At 39.4% G+C, this 16,875-nt stretch overlaps 1 protein-coding gene across 3 annotated transcripts in view; it reads left to right on the top strand.

Annotated features, from left to right (window-relative positions):
• The window catches only part of LOC129710332 (beta-1,4 N-acetylgalactosaminyltransferase 2-like), a 52,582-nt gene extending 35,815 nt beyond the window's left edge, over window positions 1-16,767 (top strand). For all 3 annotated transcript variants that reach the window (XM_055657262.1, XM_055657264.1, XM_055657261.1), the window contains 5 exons: window positions 7,220-7,306; window positions 7,536-7,723; window positions 11,372-11,512; window positions 13,104-13,326; window positions 14,598-16,767. In XM_055657262.1, the coding sequence (XP_055513237.1) occupies window positions 7,220-7,306; window positions 7,536-7,723; window positions 11,372-11,512; window positions 13,104-13,326; window positions 14,598-14,812 (854 nt within the window). In that variant the 3' untranslated portion in view covers window positions 14,813-16,767. The remainder of the gene's footprint in view (window positions 1-7,219; window positions 7,307-7,535; window positions 7,724-11,371; window positions 11,513-13,103; window positions 13,327-14,597) is intronic.
• Window positions 16,768-16,875: the final 108 nt, after the last annotated feature.

Below are 16,875 nucleotides of genomic sequence, written 5' to 3'. Positions count from 1 at the left end.
CCGTTACCAGATCCTGGTACCATTTATATTTTAAATTACTATTGCACCTTATGCTTGTAATAGTTCCATAAATGCAGACCACGTCTTTTGGAAGTGGTCTGCTTTGCCTGCTAGGAGGAGTCTCATCTCTTCCAAGTGTAGTGTTTCAAACAAGTTTGAAATCCACATTTTTATTGTTGGTATTGGAGCATTTTTCCAAAATTTGAATATAAGCTTTTTTCCCCATTATTAGCCCGTAATTAAGTAAGTTCTTTTGAAACACGTTTAATTCGGGGTTACCTTCCGATATTCCAAAAATGATCCATTCTGCTTTTGGTACAAGTTTTATTTTAAATCATTTTGTGAAGATTTCAAATATTTCATTCCAGAATTTCTGGATTTTTATACAAAAAACAAAAGAGTGCGCTATGGTAGCTTCTTGTGACTGACATTTATCACAAATGGGTGAGACATTGGGGAAAAGTTTATTTATTTTAGTTTTTGAATAATATAGTCTATGTAATGTTTTATATTGAATTAGAGTATGTCGTACGTTGATCGAGCATTTATGCACATATAGTAAGTGTTTATCCCAGCTCTCTTTTGAAATTTTTATAGATAATTCATGTTCCCAGTATCTTCTAATACCATTGGTTGTAGGTATTTCTATATTTAAAATAATGTTGTATAAGTATGATATTAGATTTTCTGATTCAGCCTTTGTCTTCATGGCTTCATCCAATAAGTCTGGGGACATGTTATGATAGTCTTTTGTGTATCTTTTCAGATAGTCACGGATTTGAAGATATTTTAAATATTGATTATTTTTCAAATTATATTTCAGTTGTAATTGTTGAAATGATAATAATTTTCCTAATTCATACAAGTCTCCGAGCGTTTTGATTCCCATTCGTTCCCATTGTGTAAATGATTTATCTATAATTGAAGGTTTAAACGACGGGTTATTGACTATTGGCATTAAAAGAGATAGATTTCTTAATTTTAGATTCTGTTTTATTTGTTTCCAAGTTCTAATTGTGCTATGTATCATTGGATTTTTATTATAAATTTTGTTATTCAGATTCATTGGTGAGAGGAGAGTCGCTCCTGTATTACCAGGAGCGCAGTCCTCTCTCTCCACCTGCTGGGCAGAGTTGTCCAGCAGGTGAATCATATTTTTAATATTTACTGCCCAATTATAGTACATAAAGTTAGGGAGCGCTAGACCACCCATCTCTTTTGGTTTACTAAGGTGTGCTCTTTGTATTCTGTGGGATTTATAATTCCATATAAAATTTGTAATGTCTGAGTCTAGTTTTTTGAAAAACTTTTTTGGAAGATATATTGGAATTGATTGAATTAAATATAGGACGTGGTAAAAAGATCATTTTTATAGCATTTATTCGACCTATTAAAGACATCGGGAGCATTTTCCAGAATTTGATTACATTATTTAGTTTCTTAAGTAAGGGGGTATAATTGGCGTTAAACATAGCGTGATAGTTTCTAGTGATTTCAATTCCTAAATATTTAAATTTTTCTGTGGCTATTTTAAAGGGGAATTTCAAGAGATGTGTTGAGTCTTTCGGTTTTATCGACATAATTTCACTTTTGTTCCAATATATTCTGTATCCTGAGAAAGATCCAAAGCCCTCAATTAGATTTAATATGTTTGGTATACTGATTTGGGGTTTTGTGATATACAATAATACATCGTCTGCATATAAGGATATTTTGTTATTTGAATATTTTGTATTATAACCGTAAGTATCCGGGTGTGTTCTAATTTTTTCAGCTGAAGGTTCAATTACCAGAGCGAATAACAGCGGTGATAATGAACATCCTTGTCTATTGCCCCTTGTTAATTGGAATTTCGTAGATAGTATATTATTAGTTAATATTCTAGCTGTGGGTTTGTTATATAATAATTTTATCCATGCGGTGAAGTTCTCTCCCATTTGAAATTTTTGCAATACTTTAATCATATAATCCCATTCTACTTGATCAAACGCTTTTTCTGCGCCCAATGAAATGATAGATAACTCTTGTTCTTGAGGTTTGTGAGAGTGCATTATGTAAAGCAGACGTCTCAGGTTATTAAATGAATGTCACTTAGGTATAAATCCCGTTTGATCCTCATTTATTAATTTACTAACATATTAACAGTCTTCTAGCAGTGTTTTCGCTAATATTTTTTGATCCGTATTTAACAAAGCAATAGCTCTGTATGAGCCTGGTTCTTCTATATCTTTATCTTTTTTAAGTATTAATGTGATTGTTGATTCTGCTAGTGTTTCAGGTAAGATTTGTTCTTTAAAAGCGTATGTATACATTTTCTGTAGACATGGTGTAACTATGTCGTAAAAACTTTTATAAAATTCATTACTGAATCCGTCTGGTCCTGGTGTTTTTCCATTCTTAAGTGTGTTTATTGTGTCTTCTATTTCCTTAGATGTAATGTGCTCCCAGTTCCTCTTGTTCCTTCAGTTCTAGTTTTGGAAGGTTACAATTGTCCAAAAATTCTGAAACTTTATTATTGTCTATTAGCGTTTTTGATGTGTATAAATTCTTGTAAAATTGAGCAAATCTTTTATTGATATCATTAGGTAGTGTTAATAATTCCCCTCTATCTGATTTAATCTTTAAAATTGCATGAACTTTTTCCCGTTTTTTCAATTGGCGTGCCAAAAGTTTATGGGGTTTATCCCCAAATTCGAAATGTTCTTGTTTTGTAATTTGGAATAATCTTATAACCTTCTCTGATAATAATTAATTTAGCTTAAATTTCAGTATTAAAATTTTATTATGTTTATCCATAGTTGGATCATATATATATATATATATATTTCATTCAGACTTATCAGATCTGTGTTCAGCTACTGTGAAATTTATTTATCTAACACTTTCATCTACTAATTATTTATAATTAGTTATACTTTTGATAATAGTAAACTGTTAGCTGTAAGGGTTAACCAGAAACAGGCTCCTGGAATTATGCCAGGTGCCTGAGTCTCCTCCCTTCCCCACACAAACTACATAACACTTAACCATTCAGTATTATCTACTTTAATTCTAAAATTTGTTATTTCTATATACGCGCTAGTCAGTCTTTTTAGCACATTATTACATTTTACCCATTATATATTTCAGGTTAGTTTCCATTTATATTTCTATATTAGTATTGTTAATTATTGTTAATTCTCTATATTTTGTAAAGCTGTTTTAAGATCTTAAACCGCCATTTGTCCTTGTGATGTTTTCCACATTCGGCTCTGCTGTTCATCTCTGCGTTGCTTATCAGTCTTTCCTTCATTTTGAACAAAGAATGTCCTTGAGTTGAATTCCAAAGCGTTCAAAGGTGATAAGAATTAGTGAAAGTTTTCTCTTTTCCCTTGAAAGTAATGCGCATCCTGGCCGGATAAAAAACGCCACATCTGACATCTTTAACTCCATGGAGAATCTGTCTTGTCTGTGCGAACTTTCTTCTCTTTTGCACGATCTCATAGGGATAATCCCGGAGGAGTTCGATAATGTCATTTCCAAAGGTCATCTTCACTCCATATTTGATTTTTTTCATCAGCTCTTCAAGTGCTGAAATATCCCAAAGTTTGACTATGATCTGTCGTGGGTGGGCTGGATCTGCTTGTGATCTTGGCTTAAATCTAGGCATTCGATGTGCCACTTCAATTTCCGGTTCCACAGGTAAATTGATAACCTTTTTGATTAAGTTGGCAGTGAACTCACGGACGTTATTTCCCTCTGCTCCTTCAGTTACTACCAGTATTCGTAAATTTTGGCGCCTTGAGCGAGCTTCAAGATCAAGACATTTATCTGAGACTTTCGCCAGTTGACTCTTGAGGCTGTCTAGTTCTAGCTTCATTCCCTGCATATCTTCAGCCATTTGATCAACATCTGTTTCCATGTCTTTCATTGCAGTTACTTGTGAAGAAACAATTACATGCACAGCCTCAAACTTCTTCTTAGATTCTTCTTCGCCTTTATTAAATATATTCCATCATTTTTAAGTTTCCAGCCTCAATATCCTTTCTCAGTTCTCTTACCGAGTTCTTTATCTCCTCCATTTCATTTTTCTCCTTAGTAGCCATCCCAGTCTTGGATCTTGTAGCCATTCCAGAATCCACTTCAGAGTCCTGTTCTTCAGTTTTCTGTGTTTTCAGCAGTTGTGAGATTGTTCTCTGAGGGCTCTGAGCTGAAGACGTTTTTTTCATTTAAAATCCTTTATCCTCCATTTTAAATCGCAGTGCTTACTGATGACATCATCAGCGCGACGTCCCGGGGCTCCGGTGAGTTTTTTGAATTGGTCCCGACCTCCAGACCCGATTTTAACGCAAAAAATCACGATTTTACAGGAGCGGAGCTAAAATTTGCGATTGCTAGTCCAGCATGGCACCACCGGAAGTCTTGCACCCTGCTTGAAGTGGTCGGGAACTGCACTTGAATTTGGTATGAAACTGCACTTGAATTTGGTGGCCTTGCACCCTGCATGAAGTGGCATGAAACTGCACGAGTTTGGTGGCCTTGCACCCTGCTTGAAGTGGTAGGAAACTGCACATGAGTTTGGTGGCCTTGCATCCTGCTTGAAGTGGTATGAAACTGCACTTGAATTTGGTGTCCTTGCACCCTGCTTGAAGTGGTAGGAAACTGCACTTGAATTTGGTGGCCTTGCACACTGCTTGAAGTGGCATGAAACTGCACTTGAAATCGGTGGCCTTGCACCCTGCTTGAAGTTGTCAGAAACAGCACTTGAATTCGGTGGCCTTGCACCCTGCATGAAGTGGCATGAAACTGCACGAGTTTGGTGGCCTTGCACACTGCTTGAAGTGGTAGGAAACTGCACCTGAATTCGGTGGCCTTGCACCCTGCTTGAAGTGGTATGAAACTGCACTTGAATTCAGTGGCCTTGCACCCTGCTTGAAATGGTAGGAAACTGCATTTGAATTTGATGGCCTTGCCTCTGCTTGAAATGGAATTTCAAGGAATTGTCACGAGTCAACTGCCAGCCCACCACCCGCGAGTGATTTGCCAGCATATCAGGCTTGAGTGACTGAACTGCCACCCCAAGAATCCATTTGGCCCACAATGTCCATACTAGCCCTCTGGAAATCAGTCTCTTCATCCCACAACACCCATACCAGCGCTCCAGAACCCCCCCCCCCCCCCTACTGGCCACCAATATTGGAATATTGCGTTGGTGGACCAGCCCTCCAGTGTGAACATGGGACCCAACGGGTCCCACTTAGTCTAGTATTTTACTGTATCTTTCTGCCATTGCAAAGACAGATAGTGAGGTAAACATACAGTAAAACACAAAGTGCTGGAGAAACTCAGCGGGGAAGGCAGCATCTGGGAAGGGAATGGACAGTAGATACTTCGAGTCTGGACCCTTCTTCAGACAGAAGAAGGGACACACACCTAACTGTTGCTTGTCATCAATCTGAAGTAGGGCCCCAACCTGAAACGTTGTCTGTTCATTCCCTCCATAGATGCTGCCTGATCTGCTGAGTTGCTCCGCCGCACTTTGCTAGAAATTGCAGCATCTGCATCTCTAACATTAATGTAGAATGTATGTATCAGGCCGCCTGTTTTATTCCTAAATCTTATATTTCCTTCCTTTCTGTACCTGATTTTGCAGTAAATTAGATAATCACACGTTGTTCTATAATCACTAAGATTAAAGAATGGGCATTGAGATGCCCAATTTCTTTTTTTAGAGTGATATCATATTCCTCTACAACATTATTTTTTTCTTGTTGACAAAAAAATGCCTCTATACAAAATTAATTAATCGGGCAAGATGGCGGCGCCTGTTGGCAGCGGCCTCTGCAGTCCGTCTGTGTTTTTTTTCCTTTTGTCCTGTTAAGTGGATGTCTTGGTTTTAGTTTTTAAATTATTTTTAGCTGTGTATAAATGGATGGGGGGGGATTGGGGGAACGTTTTAATCTCTTCCCTGCATGGGGACCCGATTTTTTCCTTGTCAAGTCTCCGTTGTCGTTGGGCCTAACATCGTGGAGCCAGCGGCCTCCAACCGGACCTGAGGCTCCAGTCGCGGAGCCTGTGGACTCACCTTCGCGGAGTTGGCCGACTTCGGAGTGCGGAGCGCTGTGGTGGCAGGCGGCTGCGACCCGACTTTGGAGCTTGGAGGCTCCGGTTGCAGGCCCTGTGGACGGTAACATCGGGAGCTCGCGGGTCCCTGCTGGGAGACCGCTTTTCGGAGCTCCCGCAACGGAATGGCTGCAGAACTTACCATCACCCGCCAAGGGGGCTCTAAAAAACTTCGCCCGCCCGACTCGAGGGGTTTAAATCGACCCAGAGCAGGGCCTTACATCGCTCGGCGCGGCTTATCGGCTCGATGCAGCAGTTTGGTTGCTTGACTGTGGGAGAGGAATGGGCACAGAGAACGGGGAAGAGATAAGACTTTTGCCTTCCATCACAGTGAGGAGGTGTTTGGGGATTCACTGTGATGGATGTTTGTGTGGAATTGTGTAATTGTGTGTTTTTTTTTTTTTTGTTTGTGTTATGACTGCAGAAACGTAATTTTGTTTGAACTTATGTTCAAATGACAATAAGCGATTCTGATTCTGAAAAACTAAGCAACATTTACCAATGAAGGTAGACACAAAATGCTGGAGTAAGTCAGCGAGACAGGCAGCATCTCCGGAGTGAAGGAATGGCTGACATTTTGGGTCGAGACCCTTCTTCAGACTGACACCAATCCTTTCAATCAATAGTGCTCCCTCTTCTGTTTTGATTTTGTGCCCAATCAACTTCTAAGTTAATAAAGTAATAACAAAAGACTGTAAAATCAACACGTTAACAATTATACATCACTTTTTAAAAAAAATCTAGTTTTCAACTTTCCAGAGATGCCACCACACTGCACTGGACATACCGTCGCAAAAAAAGCACTGCTCTTCAATAACCTTATCCATTTAAAAAAATAATTCATTTCAACAGGGAGCAGAAAAATATATTATTTTGTAACTACTTCTTTGAATCTTAGGTGAATCATTTTAAAATAAATTTACTGTGATTCATTAAGGTTTATTTAAATATTTATTTAAAATAAATGTTTTTTCATTACTGTCATCATCCCATTAAATGAATGCTCTTTGCTTTGGTTTTTTTTAAGCAATCAACAATGTTTATCTTTAGTAAATTTGTTGTGCAAGTACATTTAACCCACTGCCTATAATTACTAAACATTATCGTTTTGTAAAAGTTTCTTTTCAGTTTGAAGAATATACTGCTGAATTTGTAATCCTCATCAGAGTGCCCCCAATGATTAGATTATTTGACCCTGGACCAGGTACCATTTTATGAAGATTTTTTTAATGTAGAATTTAGATTACATTAATCAGTAGAGAATATCTTATTGTTAAGGCAATCCATAATTTGTGTTAACAGTAGATAAAACAGATGCAATAAATTTGAATAATTGTAATTATATGGTTGAATTTCTTTGAGGCAGAAATTAATCAATTTATAGAATGGAATTTATTGCTGCAATTAATTTCATTTTTTAATCCTTATTCCAGATAATAGCATCGACTCCTTGGTGACAATAGTGACAAAGACATTCATCAGATATCATAAGCTTCGGATTTTAATAAGTAGTATTCGAAAATTTTATCCAAAAATTATGATAATCATTGCAGATGATAGTAAAGTTACGGAAAAAATTGAAGGACCATACATCCAGCAATACACAATGCCATTTGCAAAAGTATAGTAACACTTTTTTCTTTTCTATTTAAAATACTGAAAATTTAACTTAAAAGGCAAATGTAGGTCCCTTATAATCAGAGACAGGTGACTTCACAAAGGGAAACAAGGAAATGGGAAGTTAAACAAGTACTTTGGTTCTGTCTTCGCTAAGACACGAACAATATACCAGAAATACTAGTGGACCAAGTATTGTCCCCCTCCCATTGGTATGGAACGTTTGCATTTTTCAGCTTGAAATTGTGCAATATGGTGCATACTGTAGCGAGTCTTTTAACTTACACTTGAATGCAATATATATGCTTTAAATTGGATTGGAACCTTTTTGAAAGGGGGGAGCTGTGTGAGCACTGATCACTGGCCTTGGGGGTACCCAGTGAGGGAGTGGAGCAACCGAGTGGAGAGGAGGGTTTGGAAGAAGGGTAGGAACTTTTTGAAATTTGATGTATTCAAATCATGTTTTAGTGTACTGTAGAAGTACGATTTCAATGTTTTTTGTATGAAGTATTTTTAAGAGGTAACTTTTTAAGGGGTAACATTATCCACACAAAGGGTGATGGGTGTATGGAACAAGTTTCCAGAGGAGGTAGTTGAGGCAGGGACCATCCCAACATTTAAGAAAAAAGTTAGACTGATACATGGATAGGACAGGTTTGGAGGTATGGACCAAAAGCAGGTAGCGTAGCTGGGACATGTTGGCGGGTGTGGGCAAGTTGCACCGAAGGGCCTGTTTTCACACTGTACCACTCTATGACTACATTATACCTCCACCATGCATGAATGCTTCAAAATCAAGTGATCGAGTTTTATTGCCATATACTCAAGCATAGAAACATAGAAATTAGGTGCAGGAATAGGCTATCGGCCCTTCGAGCCAGCACTGCCATTTAATATGATCGTGGCTATTCATCTAAAATCAGTACCTCTTTCCTGTTTTTCCCCCATATCCCTTAGTTCTTGGGGCCGTTAGCCCCAAGAACTAAATGAAAACTCACTTGAAAACATCCAGTGATTTGGCCTGCACTGCATTCTGTGGCAGAGAATTCCAGATTCACAACTCTCTACGTGAAGAAAGTTTGTTCTCATCTCAGTCCAAGCTGGCCCCCTCTTTATTCTTAAACTGTGACCCATGGTTCTGAAAGCCCCCAACATCGGGAACATTTTTCCTGCAGTTACAGTAAGTGAAAATCTAGCAGGCAAGCAGGATGCTTTCACCAACCACCCCCATTTGAAGTCCACTATCTTCCACTGTTTCTACCCAGTGCTTGGTACTTACTTCCAGCAGCCACTGATTGTCCTCCAGGATGCACCGAGCCGCAGCCTGATCCATGCCGGTCACCTGGGCGAATTCGGCACACAGACTCTCTCTCTCCCCCCTCTCTTCCACTCTCTTTCCCCTCAACCCCTTTCCCCTCTCTCTCTCCTCTCCCTCTCCTCTCCCCCTCTCTCCCCCCCCTCACTCTCCCCTTCCCTCTCTTCTCTCTCCTCCTCTCTCTCCCCCACTCTTCCCCTCTCTCCCTCCCTCCCACCTCACTCTCCCCCTCCTCCTCTCTCTCCCCCTCTTTCCTCTAACTCTCTCTACCCCTCTTTCTTCTCTCCCCCCCTCTCTCGCCCCTCGCTTCCCCCTCTCCTTCTCTATCTTCCCCTCTCTCTCCCTCTCCATCTCCACACTCCCCTCTCTCCTCTCTCTCTCTCTGTCTCTCCTCTCTCTCTTCCCCCTCTCTCTCATCTCTCTCCCCCCCATGTCTCCCTCTCACCTCACTCTCCCCCCTGGCTCTTTCCCCTCTCTCTGTCTTTATCTCCTCTTTCTCTTTGCCCCTCCATCTCTCTCTTTCCCCCTCTCTCTGCATCTTTCTAAATCCTCTCTCTTTCTCCCTCTCTCTGCATAGAAACTCCTAACAGGTGCAGGAGTAGAGGCCATTCGGCCCTTCGAGCCGGCACCATTCCACCTCACTCTCCCCCCTCTCCCCTACCTCTCTCTCTCCCCTCTCCCTCTTCTCTCTCTCCATTCACGCCCCCTCTGTCTCCCCTCTCCTCCTCTCACCAGCTCTCTCTCTCCCCACTGTCTCCCTGTCTCCTTCCCCTCTCTCTCTCTCTCCACCTCCCTTTGAGAATCTGTCCCTTCGGCACAGAGACTCTCGCGGCAGCGGCGCAATGCTTCCGCCGCCTTCGATGGCCCGGGACTTGCACTGTCCGGAGTGCTCCAGAGCTGCAGCGAGCGACTCGTCAGCCCCGGCAAACACTCTCCAGTCCCGGCTCCCCGCATGTTCCCGTCGCTGGTTCTGCTCCCATCCCTCCCTCAGCCCCGGCTCTCCAACACCCGCGGACCATGCAGTTTATCCGAGTTTTGAAATTTTCGTTGATCACAGAATTTCTCACCACAGAGCGTGAGAAATTTCTGATCAGCGTGAGGGCGTGAGAGTTTGCTTGAGGGCGTGATTCTCACGCTCAAAGCATGAGAGTTGGCAGCCCTGTTACATCAGCAGTGGGGAAGATGCTTGAGTCGATTGTTAAAGATGTTATAGCAGCGCATTTGGAAAGCAGTGACAGGATCAGTCAAAGTCAGCATGGATATATGAAGGGGAAATCATGCTTGACTAATCTTCTGGATTTTTTTGTGGATGTAATAAGAATGGATAAGAGAGTGCCAGTGGATATGGTGTAATGGGACTTTCAAAAAGCCTAAAACAAGGTCCCACACAAGAGATTAGTGTGCAACATTAGAGCACATGGTTTTGGCGGTAGGGTATTGACATGGATAGAGAACAGGGTGGCAGACAGGAAGCAAAGAGTTGGAGCTAACAGGTCCTTTTCAGAATGGCTGGCAGTGACTAGTGAGGTGCCGCATGGCTCAGTGGTGGGACCCCAGTTATTTACAATATATATTAACGGTTTAGATGAGGGAATTAAATGTGACATCTCCAAGTCTGCAGATGAAACAAAACTGAGTGGCAGTGTGAGCTGTGATGAGGATGCAGGGTGCTATGCTATGAGGCTGCAGGGTGACGTGGAAAGGTTGGGCGAGTGAGCCAATGCATGGCTGATGCAGTATAATGTGGATAAATGTGAGGTTATTCATTTTTGATGGCAATAACAGGAAGGCAGACTATTATCTGAATGATGTCAGATTAGGAAATGGGGAGGTGATGGCACGAATGGCCCAATGGCCTCCTCCTGCACCTATTTTTCTACATATTCTGACCCATATAATTATTTCTAGTTTACATTGGCCGACAGTAGTATTCACATTTTAATCAAGGGATGGTTGTTTTTTTTACAATATTCTTGGTTATAATATGATTGTTGATAACAAAATGACTTCCCTTCCCAATCACTGTTAAAATAGTCCTTTTCAAATTAGTTTCCATTTTTGTTACATACTGTATAAGAACAATTGAGGGATAAGTCTTTCAGAAATATCAAAACATCCTTTGCTAATTTTAACAAAAACAGAGGATAAATCAATTAGCAGAAAACACTCAAAGATAATAAAAAAAACAATCGAACACTATAATTACTGTTCAATAAAATCATTAATATGATTTCAAATAGAATACTCCCATTTGCTTAATAATAACATTGGTCAGAGAAATATAATTATGAACTTTTAGTTACCGGTATCTGTTTTTTCCTCCATTCCCGTACACAGGGATGGTTTGCTGGAAGAAATTTAGCAATATCTCAGGTTACAACTAAATACCTTCTTTGGGTGGATGAGGATTTTGAATTTACACAAGAAACAAAACTGGAAAAACTGGTAGAAGTATTGGAGAAGACAAACTTGGATCTGGTAAGGGGCCACTTTTTCCAACAGTGTGGGAAAGGGGAAGAAGTGAGAAACTATTTTTGTTACCATGTTCTCTAAACTACCTTAGGGTGGCATGGTGTCCGAGACCCGGGTTCGATCCTGACTACGGGATCTGTCTGTACGGAGTTTGTACATTCTCCACCTGACCCAAATCCGCATGTGGGTTTCCTCCCACACTCCAAAGATGTACCGGTTAATTTACTTCGGTAAAATTTGTAAATGATCCCGAGTGGGTAGGATAGTGCAAGTGTATTGGGGATCGCTGGTCAGCGTTGACTCGGTGGGCTGGAGGGCCTGTTTCCGTGCTGTGTCTCTAAACTTTCTACATTGAGGAGCAATGCCAGCATGTTAGATGCCCACTTCATCTGTACCAGAAACCACTTAAATCAGTGTGTTACCGTCATGAAGACCAAATAAAATTTAACAGCGAATGCGTACAGCACACCTTAATAAGTTGTGACATTAAGTCACTAATAGAATAATGCATTCTATTGAACTCTGCAATGTTTGCCAAAATCTGCTATTGCTTTATCTCAACACACACAAAAAGAAATCATACAAGTTGTAGAGGATGGGTTGGTCTTTGCAGAGGGACAATTAAAAAGATTTTTGGCAATATCGTCTGTACTTGTGATTGCTCATTTAAATTATGACATTGTTATAAGGAATTCCTAATAATAAATTACTATCTTGTCGTAATAGACAAGCAATAATTGATGTTGATTGATGATTTTTCAAAATGAACAAAATAAATCAATTTGATTTATTTCTAATTTATGACCATTATTATTGCTGATCTCTGGCAAGACTATCACTCATTCAATGGTAATCTCTGCTCAGACTCATTATATCATAGATTCAAAAACCTCTAGTCTAATGCTTCAGTGCAATGGTGACTGTGTACCACTAGCTATTTAGTTAGATAAGTTTAGTTTATCTTCACGTGTACCGAGATACAGTGAAAAGCTTTTATGTTGCGTGCTATCAGGTCAGTGGAAAGTCTATACGTGATTACAATCAAGCCATCCACAGTGCACAGGTACAGGATAAAGGGATAACATTTAGTGCAAGATACAGTTTAGTGATTGAAGATAGTCTGAGCATCTCCAATGGGGTAGATAGTAGGTCAAGACTGCTGTTGTTTACACATGTTTACTGGGAATTGCCCTATTCTCATAAATCATAAAGAATTTGGCTCTAATGTGCTTAATCTCTCAATGGCAACTGCTCCACCCCAGAATTCAAGAGGACGAACCACTTTTGAGCTGCTTGTATTGTACACATGCCTTTACGTATAAAGAACAAATCTGTTGGCAACATTTCAGGTTCTGTCTCATCACAACCCCATACATAACTATATTAGTGCAATATTTTATTTTACTATTTAAATGTGTTTTGCTAAAATCATTTATGGTAAACTATTATATGTGATATTTTAAGGGAAATGTTGATTTATTTAAAATGGATAAGCAACTTCACTAATTATCAAATTACAGAGTGTTATATCCAAGATATATATTTTTAATACATTTAAATCCAACATATCAGCCAAAACAAATCTTATTTCCCACAGGTTGGTGCCCCTGTGAGTCAGGATGTGTTCGCGTTCAAGCTTTGGTACGAAGAAGGAGATGATGAAGGGGACTGTGTGTTTTCCCAGAACGGTTCTTTTCACCCCCTGGATGGATTTCCAGGCTGTGTGGTTACCAGCATTGTGGTGAACTTTTTCCTGGCCAAGACAGAAAAAGTATGGAGTGTTGGGTTTGATCCTCGATTTGCAAGAATAGCTCATACAGGTAATTTCTATCACTGTATGTTCACACTTGTAATTCTGTCAGGACTAGCCATGTTTTAATTATCTACATGGATAGTTATTGAAAATTATTCAAATTTTCAAGAAGAATGGTGAATGAAGTAGAAGACACGTTTCATTTAATATTACCCGATCCCCACAGAACTATTGACTTTACACCAGACAAGGACAGCACAGTGGTGCAGCTGGTAGAGCTGCTGCCTCACATTGCCAGAGCCCCGGGATCAATCCTGACCTTTCAAAACAGAATTTGGATTTTTAATTATTAATTTTGTTTTCAGTAGTTTTTTGCTATAAAAAGAATTAATTGATATATTTTACAAATTAACAAAAGAAGACAACTTCTTTGTTTCTAACTTCTAACCATTATTTTTTACTGATTTCTGACAAGGCCTTCCATCGGTCAGTTGATGGTACTCACTTATCTTACTCAGTGTACCACAGGTTAAAAAAAACATCTAGTTAGTAATATGTTACAGCACAATTGTTATTGAGAGCTACCAGGTGTTTAAAAGGGAACTGTCTTATTTTTATAAATCCTAAAGAGTTACACTCTGATGTGCTTAAGCTCTTGTCATTGGCAACCGCCTCCACCTTAGAAATCAACTGCTATAATCAGTGGATAGACAGAAAATGCTCGAGTAACTCATGAGTTTTATGCAGCGCTTTTTTTGGGATACAAAGTGGCGGTATGCACCTGTAATAGACACACGTGTCTCACGATCAGAAAGCAAGATAATGACATTCTAACTTTTAGAAGTGCCATGACACAGTATTGGCACAGACCTCCACAATGTAAAAGCCTTGGTTTTAATCGGTGACGTTGCATCCAGCAGTCAGAAATATTTAGTGCTGGTTATATGGTCTAATTTGAATGAACACATCACATTTATTTGCTATCATTAAGAGTACAGTAAGAATCACACATAGCTTTTATGCAGAATCGGATTGTAAATACTATTTGAATCAATCGGGAGAAAGCACGCACACCAAAACATGGCAAACACACGTACTGATTAGTCTGTCTCCAAAATGGAGGTTGTTTATGTAGATGGTGAAAAATAATGCCATAGGCCATTGTGGCATTCTGTATTACTGTACATCCTTGTGTAAGATCAACAACCATACTAAGCATATTAGATATTCTAGGGTTATAGTTTGGAATAAAGTAGAATATGAAAAGGAATTGTCTTCAAAGTCAGTTTTTTCTATTGCAATATTGATCAACAAAAATATTTTTCATGTCATTCCTAGAATTTTTCATTGACGGCATTGGAAGTTTGCTTGTAGGATATTGCACAAATGTCAAAGTTGGCCATCAGAAGAAAGGAGAAAAAGATAAAGCGCTGAATGAAGTTGAAAATAAATATGCTGCTTTTAGGCGTTTAGATAGAAACGAATTCCGATCCCGTTTGGATATGACCTATTTCAAAAATCGCCTTAAATGTTACACTCGGAACAGAGTCTGAGGGACTCAATTGTATTTGACATGTAAAGTGCTGCACCTGTTAATGTTGCTTGAACTAATGAATTTTATTTCTAAATAAGAATGAACTCTTGATAAAATAATGGACACAATTACAATTAGTTTATATGTCTCAAAATAAATGTTTTAAAATTGGTTGTGATTCTTTTAGCTGATTATATATTTTTTTCTCCAGCTACAGATTAGATTTCATTTTAAGGTTAGAATTTAAGTACCATCAAACTTTTATTAGTTCTGTTCACTAGTTGCATACGTGGCCTGCTGAGGTCTTCCCTCACCATCACATATGCCATTACACAACAAGCATGTTACCATTGCAAGGAGTTTTTATTTAAGCTTGTGGAGTATTAATCAGAAAGTGAAACCCATGGTTCACTCCAAAACAAAATGAAGGTAGCTTACCCCACATGAATGTCAGAAAGATGAATCTTTGGAATTTCATCAGGCAATCTCACTCTGATTCATTGACCAAAGGAAAGTAGTTTATATTGACCTACTGTTTTCCAAATTCTTCCTACATTGCAAGCAATTGCAATTTAAATACACATGATTTTTGGCCACCCCCTCTCTCCGTCTTTTGTATATATTTCACCAGTTGGTTGTCAATGCATACTCGATAATATATTCTGTATGTACTGTACATCATTTAAATAGAGCTTCACAAACTTTAACACGACAAAATCAGCCAAGCTTTGAATCTTTCTGTCATAGATTGTCCATTTTTAAGTTGGGATCAAGCAAGGAGCAATACAGCTGATTCCAAGTGCCTTACCTAATCAATCCCAAATCTGCTTCTATTTGCCAGTTATTCCAAAGAAACACATCTGAAGATGAATGTAACTCGTGAATGTTTTCTTGTATGGCGACTTTACTGAGCACAGCCTGCTCTCACAACTATTAACATGAGTTACGTAAATGTCAACCAAGATATGCCCTCAGAGACTTTGATGCCAACGCAAGGTCTAACTTACAGGAAATCTAATGGGAGATCAGCAATTCCAATTTGCAACCCATTCACTGATCCAAATTCTGAAACTAGCGATCCAAGAAAAGGCATTATGATACTATGAGTAGTTAGGACCTGGAACAGACTGCAGGGTTTGGGAGCAGGACATGGTCCTGGTAAATCTGATTGTGAACCAAATGGAAATTAGATCAGTACAAAAGAAAATTACCTGCCTTGGGAAAGATGTAAGAGAATGCGCAGAGATATCAAAGATTTAAAGGGCCAAATGGTCTTCTCCTGTGCAATAATCTTGCAGAGATTCTGAAAAGTAAAACCCCTGTCCCACGGTACGAGTTCATTCCAAGAGTTCTCCCGAGTTTGCCCTGGTTCGAACCCGGAGGTTTACGGTAATGGCCACTCGTCGGTACTCAGGGTTCTCGTGGACATTTTTCATCATGTTGAAAAATTTTCACGAGTCTTCCCGTGCTTACCTGCCGTTAGCGAGTCTTCCCGAGTACCTGCCGTTAGCGCTAAGAGATGTCCCGAGCTCCGACGTACCCGCTATGTTCATTCTCCGTGCTTACCACGAGTTTGTTTTTTTTTAAACTCGGGAGAGCTCTTGGAATGAACTCGCACCGTGGGACAGGGCCATAACAAGTTTACGCACCTGCATCCAATATACACTCACAAATGTGAAGAATCTTCACACAAGGACCTGACCACATCTTTCATTCTTTATGGACGAAACATGTCCAGAACCAGGGGTCAAAGTTTAAGAACAAGCGATTGGCCATTTAGGACTGAGATGAGGATGAGGTGGTGCGGGTTAATTGAAAATGGAGAATTCAACATTCATGTTATTGGGTTGCAGAGCACCCAGGCAGAACATGAGGTGATGTTTCCCTAGTTTGCAGTTTTGTTGTTGGATGAACAATTAACAATGAACAATTTGTTGTTGTTGAACAATTAATAAAAGTGTTACAATTGATCCAAGTTTGGTCTGTATTATCTCTCTTTGGCATTGTTGTACTGATGTATCGATATAAAATGTTTAAATCAAGAAAATCACTCATATCTGCCTACACATCAAAAAAAAAACA

Source organism: Leucoraja erinacea, chromosome 27 (assembly GCF_028641065.1).
Source record: "Leucoraja erinacea ecotype New England chromosome 27, Leri_hhj_1, whole genome shotgun sequence".
Lineage (NCBI taxonomy): Eukaryota > Metazoa > Chordata > Chondrichthyes > Rajiformes > Rajidae > Leucoraja > Leucoraja erinaceus.
This window is presented reverse-complemented; position numbering and strand designations above follow the sequence as displayed.